Raw genomic sequence first — 16,646 nt, forward strand, 5'->3', positions numbered from 1 at the left:
GAAACCCGATGCGGAGATAATTGAAATAATATTACCAAGATTGTTACCCGCTGTCCAAGACTACTTTGAAATTAGAAACCCAAGCACATTGCAGGAGCTTTTCGAATTGGCGGTGAAGTTTCAAAATCGCAGAATAGCGGAAAAAGCGAGAGGGGAAACATATTCTCAAAGTACCCGAAGGAAGGAGGAAACCAGAAATGGAAATCGCTCTTATGGGGAAAGAACTATCAAGCTAACGCATCGAAACTCGAAGGTCAAGGCCTAAAAAGAAAATTTGAAAATAAACATCCGCGTACCCAGAAGACACAGATTGAAAGGAAAGCTTTAAACGACTAGAGGGGCCTGTGAAAGGGAGGGTCCAGACCCCGGAAGTTTAAAAAAACCCTCAAATAGACATTTAAACACGGTCATCGTAAAAAACTCACAGCTACCAATTATACAAGTCCTGGTTGGCGATGTACCAGTAGAAGCCCTCATCGATACAGGAACAGAAGGAAATTTTATGAGTGAAAATTTCTTCAAAAAGAATTTTTATAGGATACGATTATTTAAAACCAGAAATACGGAAATTATAGCGGCGCAAGGAAAAACATGTCACTGCATCGGGAAATTATCATTAAACTTACAGGTAAAAGAGGAAAATCTCAAAGTATTAATTTTTGTGGTGAAAGACCTGCAACACTCTCTTATTTTAGGTATGGACTTTCTAAGGGCCGCGAGGGCCAAATTAAATTTTCAAGATAGTTCCGTGGTGTTGGAGATGGACCAGAGGGTGGTGGAACCTGTGGAGACACCTGAATTGGACCTTAGCCATCTGAATGACCAAGAAAGTAAAGCAATACAGCAAGTGGTGAGTAATTTTTCTCATTTGTTTTCAGAAAAACCAGGAAACTGCCAAATCGTGACGCACAAGATTCAATTAAATGCCGAAAAACCTTGTAGGACTAAGCCATACCGTTATGACAAACAAAAAGACTTAATCATCGAAGAACATATTCAGGAGATGTTAAAGAATAAAATAATAACGCCCATAAATAGTGAGTACGCGAGTCCAGTCGTACTATGTAGGAAAAAGAACGAGTTTCCTCCTTCGGATAAAAGGGCTTGGAGGTTTGCTATTGATTACAGAAAACTAAATAGTATTACCAAATTTCCAGTTTACCCTTCGCCGGTTATAGACGAGATCATTAGACAGATCAAATCGACAAGATATATGTCTACTTTGGACTTAACGTCTGGCTACTATCAAATAGCTATGAGACCCGAAGATATACATAAAACCGCGTTTATAACAAAATCGGGCACTTATGCATTTTTACGCATGCCCTTTGGGTTGTGTGGGGCCCCATCAACATTCCAGAGAGCTATGGACATTGTTCTAAAGCCTGTCCTAGGAAAATCAACTTTAATTTATCTAGATGATATAATTATAACGCGTAGTACGTTGGAACAACACATTAATGACCTCGAACAAGTTTTTAAATTATTAAAAGAGGCCGGTCTTACAATTAACGCATCAAAATGCAAGTTCGCAACTAAAGAACTTAAATATCTCGGTTATAAAATTTCGCAAAAGGGTATAGAAACGCAAGATTCAAAAATAAAAGCTATTAAGAATTTCCCACCGCCCAACACCGCCAAGAAACTTTCTTCGTTCCTTGGGTTATGTTCTTACTATCGATCTTTCATAAAAGATTTCGCTAATATTGTTGAACCACTCTTAGTAATCAAAAGAAAAAGGGCTAAATTTACGTGGACAGCGGAAGCTAACACAGCTTTTGAAAGATTAAAAGAAGCGCTTATTAATGCCCCTGTTTTAAAATTCCCTGAGGGGGACGAAAACCTGGTAATTGCAGCAGATGCGTCAGACTATGCGGTGGGTTCGGTTCTTATGCAAAATAACCATCCGCTGGCATTTTTTAGTAAAACATTGAATCAGACACAAAGGAATTATACAGCTACAGAAGGAGAAACATTAGCCGTATTAATGGCTGTACACAAATTTCGAGTTTATTTCGGCAAATCGCCAGTAACAGTCTTTTCGGATCATGCGGCTGTTGGTAGACTTTACTCGGGAAAAAACCTAACACCCAGGTTAATAAGATGGGCTTTAAAACACCAAGAATATAATATCACAATAAAATATAAACCGGATAAGGAAAACAATGTAGCTGACGCACTTTCTCGTATAAAACTGGACGATGAAGGAAATGAACTTAAATGCGCTGTGTTGACTTCAAAAATTTTAGATTCTAGAGATACGGTTATTACTGAACTGAAAGCTGATCCTGAATTTGGAAATATCTATGCTTATTTGAAAGACCCCGAAAGCTTCGAGCACACAGATATCGATGCGATAAGAAATAGAGCAAAAAACTATGAAATAATAGATAATTTATTATTCTATACGAAAACAACAAACGAAAATCTTGAGTATAAGCCAGTCATCCCAGCCTCGCTTCGATTAAGCATTTTGAAGGAGTTGCACGAAGAAAAAACAGCGGGCCACCTCGGGGTCAGAAAGACTATAAAAAGGGTACGCGAGGCGGTATATTTCCCGCAATTATACAAAATAGTAACGGCGTATGTCAGGTCCTGCAATCAATGTCAGTTAATAAATGATATTAATTACAGCCCGGCCGGGTACTTAAATAGCATTCGCGCTACATTTCCGAATGAAATTTTAGGCATAGATCTTCTTGGTCCCTTCCCCCAGAGCGAGTTAAATAAAAATCGTTTTCTTTTAGTAATAGTAGATCATTTTTCAAAATGGATAGAAATTGTTCCACTTAAACGCGCGTCAGCCAAAACAGTCGCAGATGCATTCTTACACAGATACATTTTAAAATACGGTGCACCGATAAAAGTCATTAGCGATAACGGGAAACAATTCATTAGTCAAATATTTGAAAACATATGCAATGGACTTGGCATACGCCATATCAAAATGGTTCCGTATAGACCACAGGCTAACATAGCAGAAAGAGTTAATAAAAACATAGTAAAAATAATTCGCAGTTACGTGAGCACACATCACAAGCGCTGGGATGGCTACATAAATGAATTAGCTTATGCTTTAAGAACGGCACATCATGATACTACGGGAAAAACTCCAGCAGAATTATTCTTAGGCCGAAAATTAATTACGCCTTTAGATAAATTATTCTTTGTGTAACAAAGAGAGCAGGAGTTTAAACAAAAAGATGTGCAAAAGCTAATTGATCAGGCACTTAAAAGCTCGGATACGGCAAGAAATAGGCAGAAACTATATTACGATAGAAAACGCCGTGAAGCAGATTTTAAAGTTGGGGATAAAGTATTGAAGCGGAAATTTTCTTTATCAAGTGCCCCAAACAATTTTATGGCAAAGCTAGCTCCAAAGTTTGAAGGCCCCTATGTAATTCAGGAAATCAAAGGAGTAGTCTTATATCTTAAGAACGAGAGAGGGGAAATCTGTAAAGCAAGTTCCGACCAGGTGAAAAAATACTATAATCCAAATGATTTTGAAATCCTTAAAAGTTTCTTGCAGGACTCAAGTCTAAACGAAATAGAAGGGCCAGAGACAACAACTATTCCACCACCCAAGAAACAGAGAACTGAAGAGAGACCTAGCACTTCTACAACCCGGACGTCGGTATCAAAAAGAAAAAATAATTTTCAAACTCCAGCGTTTAAGAAAAACAAAAATACAGATGAACCGGGTAAAGAAACCGTGGTAAAGAGAAAAACACCACCTACAAAGGATGGCAGGAGAAATTACACATCAAGGAGAACGCGCACACGGCCACAGAGTCAGGTGCCAGCAAGGCCGCCGTTCCGGAAACTGAAACGCCAACAGGAGGCACAAAAATACGAGGAACAGAAGAAATTCAAGAAGGACTCCAGACCGGAGGACGTCAAGACCAGCCGTCCCAGGGAGAAACGGAAAGGCCAACAACCAGACGATTACTCCGCCAAGAGGCCAGCATGTAGAGGACGCAAAAGAAAAAGTCAGGTGGACGACACTCGGAGGGCAGTAAGGAGAAGATTAACATCCATGAAACCTCTAACTTGGGACCAATTCTGCCAAAAACGGATGACGGAGTTTTAAGCATCGAAAACTCAAAGATAAGTTAAAACCTTCTATATTTTTTTTCTCTTTTGTTCCGAAATGTTATGCATAAGTACGAAGTTCTATGTTTTGACGAAAGTCAATATGTCTCGGTTGAGACTTAGTTTTGTTTTACTTTATTTAGCTAAGGCAAAAGTATTATTTTCTTTAAGTGTAAAAGCTAAAAACAAGCATTTTCTGTTGGTCGAAAGACTAATTCTGTTATGTTAAAGCCAAAATTTGGCCGAAGATAAAAATAACTTCGTATTCTTGTATTAATAAGAATTTTAGTTTCAGTGCCGCCAGCTTGGTGAAGAATGAGTAAAGTAAAAATTTATTTTCTCTTATTCATTTTATGGTAAATTGTAAAAAGCATATGTATTAAACTTTTGTAAATGTATGTAAATACTTGAATGTTATGTAAAAGTAGAATTTAGTCTAGAAGCATAAAATTGTAGATGCTAAAAGTGAATGCTTAAAAGCAATGAAGTCAAAATTTAAGTATTAAACTGTAAAGTCATGCTTTAGAGCGAAAGCCTGCATGTTTAAAGATGAATGAGGGGGAAGTTAGAATGAATGTGTTTTGTAGGGTTCTCCACCTACATTTGAATTTTTAAGAATATTAAAGTAGCTCATTGAGTTGTAGAATGTCGAGTAAGGTGTGTCTATTTGGTCGTTGAATTCTAACAAATCATGGTGGTTAGGGGAAGTGTTGTAAGACTAAAACACGAATATTCCCGTTTGACACCACACACGGTGGAGAGCCAGGGTAAAGTTAAATTAATGCTTGAAAAATTGAATGAATGTGAAGTAAGCAATAACTAAGAAAAACGAATCGTTTAAAAACAAAAATTTATTGTGTCAAGAAAGTGTAAATTATAATGTATGTAGAAAGATACTGATACTTATTCCTTCCAGATGCTGGAAGGAAAGACCAAGATTGATTGATGAAGTCCAGGAAAAGTTGCTGTAAGAAGAGAGCTTTGTAACGATCAACAGAATTTTAGTATACAAATGGTTACATAAGATATTTTTTTGAGTAAACGAGGTTCTCGCCAATTAGTTCAGAATTAGAGAAACTTACAACAGGTCGTTTGTAGGACCTGCTTCCAAGTTTTGCAAATTCTGGCAGCGGCAAATGTAGGGTTTATATTTATTTTAACTAACATTTATTTTAAGTTTAAACTATCTTTCCTGTCAAGCCTTACTTTCCCCTGGAACTGCCAATGCCAGAATATGTAAATTTTAGTAGAACGCGCAAGGATTCAAATTATCTGCGGAAGTATTCTGATTTAAATAGAAGGAAACGAGTTCGGTGTGACATTCTTACTGCACGAGCGCGGAGGTAGTTAGCGAGAATTGAAGAACCCCGCGTTGCGGCCTATGTGCTTGGCGGGAAGTAGTGGTAATCGTTCCAGTGAGCTTCAAGTCTGCTGAATTAGCAGCGGTATTGTAAAACGCGGTGAGTTAGTTATTTTAGAGAGCCTCGTAGTTAGAATCTTGTCTTTACTTTCTTTTCAGGTTATTATTTTTATTTGACTGCCAAGTTGGCACAGTCTGTGAGCGTCAAGAGCACGCAATTGTAATTTATTACGTTGAATAAAAAGGGACTTAAACCCTTCACAAGGCTCTATCTTTTATACAAGTTTTCACTGTCACCTCTTGGTTGCATGCAAGTTGGAGGCGCGCAACGTTATAAGTCAATGAATCCGTGTCAGTGAAAAGGAGTTGAGCTTTCGATCCGTAGTTTTGCTTCATGTGTTCGTAATGAAACTTATACATGTGCAGCTTGCTCAGTTCCAAAATAGCAAAACCCACATAAATAGGCCGATTCAATGTAATGATGTTTTTCATACGTTGAATGCCTACTAAGTCTTCATCAAAGATTCTAAATTCCTTGAAAGATGGAGCCGCGACGAGTCTTTGCGCCTTTCTTACATTATTAACAATTTGGATATCCACCCTATTTCGTACGTTTTCCATTGTTTTGCCATACACTGAATTATTCATCAATTTGAAAAAAAAATTTTCAAATGTGGTATTCACTTTTTTTCTTTCTTCGGTATTAAATTCAATATATTGCGATAACTAAGGCTTCTGTAAAAATTTTAAGATTTTATGCACTTTGGTTAATTTTAAACATTTTTCCAAATAATATTTCAAATTTCTATAATGAAGCACATAATTTTGCTTCTTTTTCAAATTAGTCACTAATTTCTGTATTTTTCCTGGGTTTTTTCGTCCATCCTTCTGCAATAAAGAGACTGAATAGGGGGATAACTCTTCAGTGGTTATACAGCACTTCTCCGGAGCTAAAGGATAATCATTGTGTAAGTCATGCAGTTCCTGAGGGTATGCCATATCCACTTCTAAAATATAGCCGACAGCTCCATCTTCAGGGGATGATAAAATGGCTTCTATATCAATGGCAGAGGGTGAGATCCATTGAAATCCTCCATAAGGCAGGGGTTGAGACATAGCCCATCCATATAAATTATTTGCATCCAGATATATAATGTAACTGGATGGTTTGCCTGGATTATAATGGGGTAAATATTTATTGTTAGCTTCTGCCCATCGGTGAGATATCATGGAAATACCTCCACAAATACCTCTTTCGATGAACAGGTGCATGTCCAGATCTGTCAGAAGCTCTAATTGAATTCTAGTCATTTTTAAACACGCCTGCCACGCTAGCCCCGGTGACGTCATAACGTGAGCACAGTCCAGCTCATAATTTTTCATACATAACTTTCGAAAGTTTTCAGACACATCTGCTAAAAGAAGAACATCCGATTTAACATACAAATTGTGATAGTCTCCTAAAGTACGGAGTTTAAAAGTCTCCCATACATTTAATGCATGGGAGTAATCTTCATCAGAAATGTGTTCCTCCCAGAGAACACTGTAAAATTCCTCTTTCGGTGGTAAACATGTTTCTTCAAATTTTTTGAAGGATGACATATACTCATAAGGATACACGCCCTTGCGACGTAGCAGTTGACATTCTTCCTTTCCAAAATGTTTTGTTAAAGTATGAAAATTTTTGTCCTTCATGTTGTTCACCAGCTTTTGCAAGGAGGTATTCAAAAATTGGAAACTATCTACAAACTGTAGACTTACTTTATCCTCACTATTGGCTAACGAGAAGGAAATATATTTTTCCATACTCGTTGCGATTACTTTTACTTCGTGATCTTTCACGATTTTTAGCCCTTGAAGGATATGATGGGCATCGTAATTCTTCAAATTATGAAAAATCACAAAGATGCACTTTTTCAATTGGTATTGTAAACTGCAGTTGGAGTGCAGAGCCCCTCGGTATTGCCCAGTAATATGGCAATGATCTCTCACTTTATCGTTCCCCAACGCGTTTTTGCAAATGTAACAATGAGTCGCTGAGAGAAAGTTTTGTTTGTCTTTTTCAGTGAAAATCATGAAAGCTGCCCAACCAGTCCTTTTTTCCCTTGAATGAGGAATTGCACAAAATGTTCCGCGGCATTTTCACCTCGGTATACACTCGCTGGTTTCAAAACGGTGCTGTCAGGGCCAATCAGTACATAAGCATAGCCACAGGGGATGGTGTGCAATTTTGTTGGTAAAGAAAACACTTTCACACTGCTGCACACTGTCCATCGGCACAATTATAGATTCAAAGTCCGCATACACAATAAAGGGGACGCGATGTTGAAACTGAATGTTTGTGAAGGAAAGTATATTTTCTCCTTCTTCCGGCATTTTCACGTGTTGAACAGAATGCTCGGCGCAATATTTTAAATGCTCCTTTAACGTCTCTTCCTTCTGAAAGCGGTGGAGGCAACGGTAGCAGATATGATGAGCGTGAGCATGTTTATTGACATTTCCTAGAAGACGCGACATGTTCCGAATCAGGCAGTAATGCTGCTTATCTTCTTCGCTGATCAGGAGCAAATTAATACAGTCCTCATTCGTATGTTTAGATACGTGCAGGGGGAACACTTCTTCGTCTTCATAGCCGAACACGTTAATACATAAATTATTTAGCTTTTCTAAATACGCAATTTTATGCAGAGGAACAGGGCAAGTGACATTCCCCAATTGAATGCTCGATTCGTGAGTCTTGTAGTGAGAAAGGCGATGGGGTTGATTTTCTCGTGAAATATTCATTTTGTGGGCGATTAGACACCACACAAAGCATTTATCGTCCTTATAATTTTGAATATTTAAGATGGCCTTTCTATCGGCCAGTTTCTTAGACAGAGAGATGTAACTGCTACCCGGAAAGACCTCATAACGAGCCACATTTAATTCAAATTTGTTAATTTTCTCCAAGACCCACCCTGATCCGTTTTTCAAAAATTCTTCAAAGTTATTTTTTATTTTTTCAAAGGCCTCTTCGAGTTGAGACTCGACATCGTGTGTATTTAAGAGGCGGGCACATTTACTTCGGAAATAGGGGCTAGCATATTCTTTCTCACCATCCCCATTATCACAACTCATCAAAACATTGATGACCCCGTACCATTTTAAGCTGCGATGGGCACTTAAATTTTGTTGCAATGTTTCATTTAACAGAGGTCTCAAATATCCGAAAAATACGTATACATCTTGACTGTGTTCTGCGTTGGGGAATATGGTTTCCGTCGAGAAAATATCTTGAACACGGGTCGTTTTGACCCGTTTCGAAGCGCTGGCAGAAGGATCCGTATTACGGCGTTTTTCATGGGTTCGTGTAACACTGTGTTCTACACGAATGTGGTGTAACTATGTCTAGTGAATGTTTGAGAGCACTCTGCACAGACAAAAGATCTCCAATGAGACAATTCGTGACGTCTCAAATTATCAGCTCGTGTAAATTTCATCGAACAAGTTGCACAATTCAGAGAAGCACTTCATGGGTTTTCTTATGCCGATCCAAATCACTGCCGCGAGTAAATGACTTTTCACACATATCACAAAGAAAGGATTTTTCCCCTGAATGAGTTTTAAGGTGGCGAATCAAGTTCCGTTTCAACGTGAACCCTTTACCACAAGTGGGACACACCTGAGAAAGAAACAAAGAGGGGGGTAAGCTATTGTATGCTTTTAAAACTCGCCTCATAGTTTTTAACTAGCTATACAAAGCTCAACTTTAAATTCTCCTATGGTAAACCATGGAGGTAGGAAGTAAGATGGAGTCGCCCTAAACAAGTTTCTCCGTACCCTGCTCTGAAGCACCGGCGATCCCTACGTGGTGACCAAAACATTGGGTCATTTACCATTGAGTTCTATGGGATTTGACGCGTTCGGGTGTAAATATTTTGTAATTACGTCGCAAATATACATATAAATGTATATATTTTCTTTTTCTACAACACTTCAGAGTCCTAAGTATGTGAAAACTACATATTTTTAAACAACATTTCATTCTGAACGGAATTAAATGCTATACTTTTCACAGGACAGTTTTCTCAGAATGGTTTAATTTGAATGAAATATTTTCACAAGTTTTCGTTAATTACATTAGAAAAAAAAATTAAGGTAATTCGATTTTATTCGGTTAAGGTACAAAAATTAAGATCAAAGTTTATTGCATTATTAATATTAAAATTATGCATTATTTCTTTTCTATTTATAGAACTTCTTCCTAAAATACTTTCTTAAATATGACACGATTTTTTGGCTTCTTTTAAATCGAAAAATGTAAGTCAATTTATAATTAATGCTCTATTCGGTTCATTTTAAATTAGAGAATTATTAGGAATTAGCGAAATACTTTAAATAAGTATTTCGCTAATTCCTAATAATTAAATAGGTATTAAATAGTATTTGACTTTCTCTGAACATTTCTGAAAGGGAATAAAATAAGTTTTTTTTTTTTTTAAGTATTATTTAAAACTTGTAACTGAGTTATTATAAAATGTAAAGGGAATATTTCTTTTAATTATACTTATCAGATTTTTTTTTTACCCTTCATTTCAACAATACATATTCCAAAACTCTTTATTATGTTCTTAAGTGCGCATCTCATAGCATTTGCTTTACAATACCTTTTAACAGATTGCTTTCCAATACGAACAATTCTTGCTTAAATAATTTTATAACGTATTTGTCAACAGGATTTCAATTTATGTTTACAATTCAATATTAAGGTTATTATATATTTAGATAACATTTATAATCATTATAAATTAGATACATTTAATCATTAGATTTCTTCACAGTACTTTCACAGTTGTTTATAAGTGAATAAATTCTTCATTTAAAATACATTTATAAATATTTTAATGAATATTTAAGTATTTTGTCAATGGCAGATACATGCTTTTTGCAAGCACATGCATAAATACCCATACATATTTACTATTTATCATTTCCGGCATGTGCAAATCTTTAATTTCTGTGCATTCACTATATTTTTCGTGTAAAGTAATTTACACTAATTTAGCATACACCCGAAAGTTTTACATAAAAAATATATTTGAATTTGAATTTATAATTTGAATGAAAATTATAAGTATTATTTTTAATACCCACTCAAAGGTAAGTTTTTCTTCAAAATTTCTCCACGATGGCAGCTCTCTCTCTTTAGGCAGATAGCCCTTGCATGCGTTACTCTATTTAATAAAAACTTAATCTGACCTATGTGCCTAATTACAAATATTTTAACATACATAATTTTATATTTACATTTAGCCATCAAGTTTCAAACTTTTCAAATCTTCTAGAAAATAAATTTTGGCAGATCTCTTTTAGCAATTTTCTTAAAATCTATATTTTTGTAGTGCAACAGCTTAGAATTTTATAAAACAAATTCATAATCAAAATCGCTGTTGTTAGTTATCGAAAAATAACCAAGAAGTGATTTTTGCGTAAATGTCAGTAAACTATACAAATTGCTATTATCCATTACACTATGAATGTTTCTTTCATGCGAGAGTGTCCCTTTTTCGATTTCTATGGAACTGTCGTGTGTCGAAATACTATCAGAATCTTGTCAAGCGAGCTTCTGAATGTAAACAAAGAACACCCCGTCTGGTGACCCAAGCTTCAAAGCAATGCTTCACTTCTAGCGCGGAATGGCCCCGCCTCCCTTTCCTACCTCCATGTGTTAAACGGAGAAGGCTTATCGCGACTTTTATCGTTAACATTTTCTGATACCGTACCGTTACCTTTTTTAAAACGCAATGACTTTATATGTAAAAATAACAATTATACAAATGTTACTAAATATCAGTAACGAAATAAGTTACTTTTACACAGTTTAATCCTTTGACATTTAACACACATTCAATAATATTCAAAATATAAATTTAACCCATTAAGTTCAGCGTTACCTAAGTTCATTTTCTAAAATTTACATTCTCGCTTTAATATAAAGAATTGATGTTCTAAGTTTAAACTTTCCTAACAGATTCTAAAAATTCAAACACTCAAACTTTACTAAAAAAATGTTAAACACCTTTATATGATACAAACGACTTTATATGAAACATACCTAAAACATGTCTAACAAAATACTGAAAAACTTTATGAGTAATATTTAATTTTATATTTTACATTTAAAACATTTTCCCTCACATATACACTCCAGCTTTAAAATTATCAAATTTATGCCTGAAACATTTTAAATGCAAAAATATATGAAACATTTTTAAATTACGTTTAGTTTAAACTTTCCTAATAGACACTCAAAACATACACCGACACTAAAAATTCAAAAGCTCAAAACATATACCGATACTAAAAATTCATTATGTAATTCATATGAAACATTTAGCATTCCCAGCAAAATACTGAAAAACTTTATGAGTAATATTTAATATTTTATTTTACATTAAAAAAATTTTCCCTTACATAAAAGGTCTTAAAAGGGTGATCCATCCTAAAATAATTTTCACAAAATAAAATATTTCACAAAATAAAATTTAAACTTACATGTTCAGGAACCAAACTGATGACATGGTCAGCAGCAACATCGTTACAGAAGTTTTCCATTTTTTAATTTAAAAGTTGAATACTTGATAGATAATACCAAATCAAGATGCAATATTAGATTGTCTGAGCATGCTGGACTTTATATACACATCGCAGGAATTATGGGTAATTTTGCTCTAACCAATCAAATGATAATGATTTCATTTGGAACATTCTAGAACATTTGTCACATGATTTCGATAATCATCTGATTTCAATACCATCGTGTGACCCTTGTTCATGAATCATCAGATTTTGATACTAACGAGTGACATCAATCTAACCTCTGATCGAAATGAGTGAATTCAAGTTAAACAGATAAAGCAATAGTAAACATGCGATTAGGGAAATGATAGTTTATGGATTACTATATATTATCAAAAGGTATCCTAATCAACAGATAAATCATCCTTGTAAACAGATAACAGGAAACATTCATTATTATGGTAGGATAGTAAACAGATAACAGGAAACATTCATTACTATGGTAGGATAGTAAAGAGTCAATCGAATGAGTGATGTGTTTGAAAAGTAGGAGACACACAAAAGTTAAAGTTATTTGTTTATTCCAAAGATAACCATTCTTTTACATCAGAAACATCCGTTAAAGTATCTTCGGATACCATTTTTACATTTTTCACATCATACAGATTTTTATTTTTAATATAATGAGATGGTATATTTAAATTCTCGATAGCTGTTAAAAATTTATCTTTTCCTTTCGGAGATTTTTTGAGTTTGTTAAAAGTATAGCCATCAGGTCCACAATATTAGAATTTTCCACTAATTCGTCTCGGTAGAATATTTCGCCCAGTTCATTCCATCTGATAACTTCAGGATATTTCTTGAAAATGTCGAGAATATTGTTGGCATATTTCCGTAAATTTGTAGGAACACTATTCATCACAATATCTTCATAGCTTTTATTTTGAGATTTTATTTTAGCTCGGAGATTGCATTTCTTTTTGCATTTCTTCATCAAATTTCTTTTTTCCGATAATCCAAGGTGGGTTAAAATACTGCATTTTTAATTTCTTTTATAAAATTCATAATATAACTTGACTTTTTCATCTTCTGCTAGGGAACTGTTGAGAATGCGTGACATTTCGCGATCTAATTCATTGGCATGTTTTTCGGAAGGTTTGGTCACGGACCCTTCGGGTATTAAAACGTGTTCTATTTAAGATTGCAGTAATGGCACTTAAAGCTGCAGGAATCAATACGTTGAGAAAACCACCTTTTTGTACAATCCACTTGCGTTTTTCCCGAATAGGAGATTTTTCGTACGCTAATTTTCTTAAGGTCTGTTTATGCTTCCGAAGATGTCTCTTTTGATGCTTTGAAAGAGGTACGTTTCCTTTTAAAGTATTCAGGCAGCATTCACATATGGCTTTTGTACACGAAGAGGGGACACGTTTCAGGACTTCTTTCAATAACTTTTTAGGACAAATTTGAAGTAATTTCAGCTGTCTTTGATGCTCTTCCGTCACCGTCATCTTTTTAAATGAACTCTGTTTAATAATGCTTAGGTTGATATACGTATTGTGTTTGATCAGGTAAAATATTTGTGCGCAAACGTAATTCTTCCGGTGTATCGGCGTGCAGATCAATGAGCAAATAAGTATAGGGTTTCTTAGTTGCATCTTCATAAGTTTCTTGAAAAAATTTTAATTTTCTAGGAAAGAGTTGTTTTCCCAAGTGAGACATCTGACTCATACCTCTGCGATTTTTACAAAGTATTAAATAGTGTGCATTTAAAGTCACATCTCGCATTTCTTTACCTTTATGAAAAAAAATTTGCGTTATAAAAATAATACTTAAGTTTAAGTGATGACTTCCTCTACTAAACAGCTGAGTTAAACAATTATCTTTTGTTCCTTCTTGCATTAAGTCATCTAATATGAATAAAGTATGCACACCTAAAAATTCGCGAAAGATCTTGGGTAGTCCTTCTACGAATGTAATATTATCTTCCATTTCTTCGTAAAAAGGTTGGTGGATCCCATAGAACCAATTGACAATTGACAATGACAATTTTATCGGGCACGCTCGAAAACATGTCCTTCTTATATTTAATCAGATCCCTCACAAAAAATGTTTTCCCACAACCTGTGGGTCCCGCGATGACCATAGTAAAAGGATGCTGCAGTTTTGGAAACTCCATGGTAAATGATGACAAGACACATAATTAATCATTTAAATGCATTTTTATTGAAGGAATGGAGTGCGTACACGAAAATGATTGGTAACTTTTCATAAACTTTTCTATCGTTACATATATTTTTAGCAATAAAATGATGTAATACATTCTTCATTGAATATCCGCAACATCTGGAATATAGGAAATAGATATAATAATGTCCACATACGGCTGTTCCGTCACTTTGTAAAGGTATGGGGTTATATTCCACTTGAGCATATCTAGGGGCGAAATCCGAAATTTCTCCTAAAAATGTTGAGGGAGGGTGACCATAAGAATCGAAAAACTCCATTTGCAGGGGTGATGGAATATAGATGGCCAACCAATGACTTCCAGGTTCTTCTGTCGAATCCACATTAGGCGATGAAACACGATGGATAGTTCTTATTCACAATATGAGGTAAGTGATCGCTCGGAAACACCCCTAAAAAGGCATCTCGTGTAAAAATATTCGAGGACAGGATGCGATGCAGTTGAATTGTATTCATATTTAATTTGTGAAATCACATAATACGTCCCGAGATTTGTTTATCTCACTCACGTTTTCAAATTCAGCATAAATAAGTACCGAAATAGTTTCAGTCAGAGCTTTCGAAAACTTTAATTCTACTCGTAAATTGCCTTGTTGTTGTAGGTTCAGATGAGAATCGTTGCACAAGGTCTGGTGTCAAATCAAATGCATATAAGGCATGACCCGCAGAAAAATCATCTCTTGATAAATAAATCCCTCTGTCTCGATTAAATCCTGAAAACAGACTATGATAAGCTCTTATGTAATTGTTCGAATCAAAATCGAGCTCCAGTGGTTTGCCCGGTATAGGGTGTCCGTCTATATACACGGATAAAAAGGTCACATTATAATGATGAAACACAAATGGATTGGATTTGTACTGTCCGTTCATAGCTGCATTGGAGAGACAGGTAATGATCACACGTTTCGGCATAACACCCAAGAAAACATTATCTTGAAGAAATAACCAACTTCCTTGTGAAACGGAATATGTTTTACATAAGACTCGGTCAATGGGATATTTGGCAGTACTTTTTTCTAGTGCTTTCGCATGGCCTAGAGAGACCCCTGGACTCACTTTCACTTTTCTAATAAACATGGAAGCATGTTCGAGAATAACATTATAATCTGCTTTTTCTTCGGGTGACACTAAACAGAAGGGTGCTTTGCTGCGTTGTAAGATGATCTTAACATCTACTAAATTGAGTAAAAGTCTGTTTTGCTGAAAAATATCACAGTGAAGTTGACCAATCATATCCAGAGTGTTACTGCCTTTGATGAGTTCTAATCGTTTTTTCAGACCTTCGTTCGGTTTATCCGCCAATGGATTCACTTCGGTGAGACAGGTATCTTTGTAGAAGCATTCACAGGTGAGTAAACTTTTCTTGGCATCTTCTCCATAGTTCAGTAATGTTTCAATGTAAGCACGGTAAGGATACGTATTCGTAGAAGCCGATATGATTCTTTCGTTCAAACTCACATCTACTTGTGAGAATAATGCATGTAAAAATAAATTCACAGGGGATACATAATCCTTGATTGTTAAGGCTGATCCATTTGCTTTCACGATTTTAACTTTGACATAAATATACGATGAACTTAAGTCAAGATAGTCTTGGCCAGTACCCGAAATGTTAAATTCGACTGGACCACCGTCACGTATATTCGAGAGAGGGTGATATTCAACATACTGTCCTTTTTCGATAGCCGTTTGTGTAGGAGGTATTAGAAACAAATCCAATTCTGATTTCACACAAGCTAGAGAATCTTTACGAATAAACGAAGTCATCTTAAGAAAAAATATCGGGTGACTCTCACCTTCTTTGTTCGATGTGAAATGACTGATTTTCTAGCAAGTCTTCTCTTTTATTTCTTCCAGAACCAATCATGTTCTTTACTTTTAGAGCGGCTTTGTCGGTAAGTTCGCGCCCCGCTTCTTTGAAACGTTTATTGACCGAATCTTTCACATTATTTCCCTGATATACATCATTTAATACGTTTAGTCCTGTTTGTAACATTTGTTTACCTTTAACTGCTTTAGCGCCCGACTTGAAAAGAGGAACTGCTGCTCGAAAAAATGATCTAAATAAGCCGCCAAAACCATATCCCTTCTGGTGAGGTACACCTTGGTAAAAATTAAGTCCATCTCCTGTTTGCTGCAAGTAGTAATCCTCAAAAGATTTCTGACAACACTGGTACGGTACATACATTATGACAAGTACTTTTGGCGAAAGTGAAGTTTCACGTATGAACGTCCGCGCTCAAATGGCGTCAATTCGCCTGTGTGCGTTCTTATAACAATTTTAATCGTCTCTATAATTTTTCGGTTGACAGGTAAGTAGTGAGGTCTATCATATTGTTCACACACGACTTCTCCATAATTTCCTGTGACTTTGACGATTCGAAGGAGA

At 35.6% G+C, this 16,646-nt stretch overlaps 1 protein-coding gene across 1 annotated transcript; it reads right to left on the reverse strand.

Annotated features, from left to right (window-relative positions):
• Positions 1-14,803: 14,803 nt before the first annotated feature.
• Positions 14,804-16,024, reverse strand: LOC146993365 (uncharacterized protein F54H12.2-like). The gene has a single exon (XM_085808241.1). The coding sequence runs from the start codon at positions 16,022-16,024 to the stop codon at positions 14,804-14,806; it is 1,221 nt and encodes a 406-aa protein (XP_085664367.1).
• Positions 16,025-16,646: the final 622 nt, after the last annotated feature.

This window comes from Stegodyphus dumicola, chromosome X1 (genome assembly GCF_044657685.1).
Source record: "Stegodyphus dumicola isolate Sdum_Otavi_A_Nest chromosome X1, ASM4465768v1".
NCBI lineage: Eukaryota > Metazoa > Arthropoda > Arachnida > Araneae > Eresidae > Stegodyphus > Stegodyphus dumicola.

Bases quoted from the DNA above. Each gene is read 5' to 3' on its own strand.
- LOC146993365 (XM_085808241.1), bottom strand. From the start codon at position 16,024: ATGACTTCGTTTATTCGTAAAGATTCTCTAGCTTGTGTGAAATCAGAA.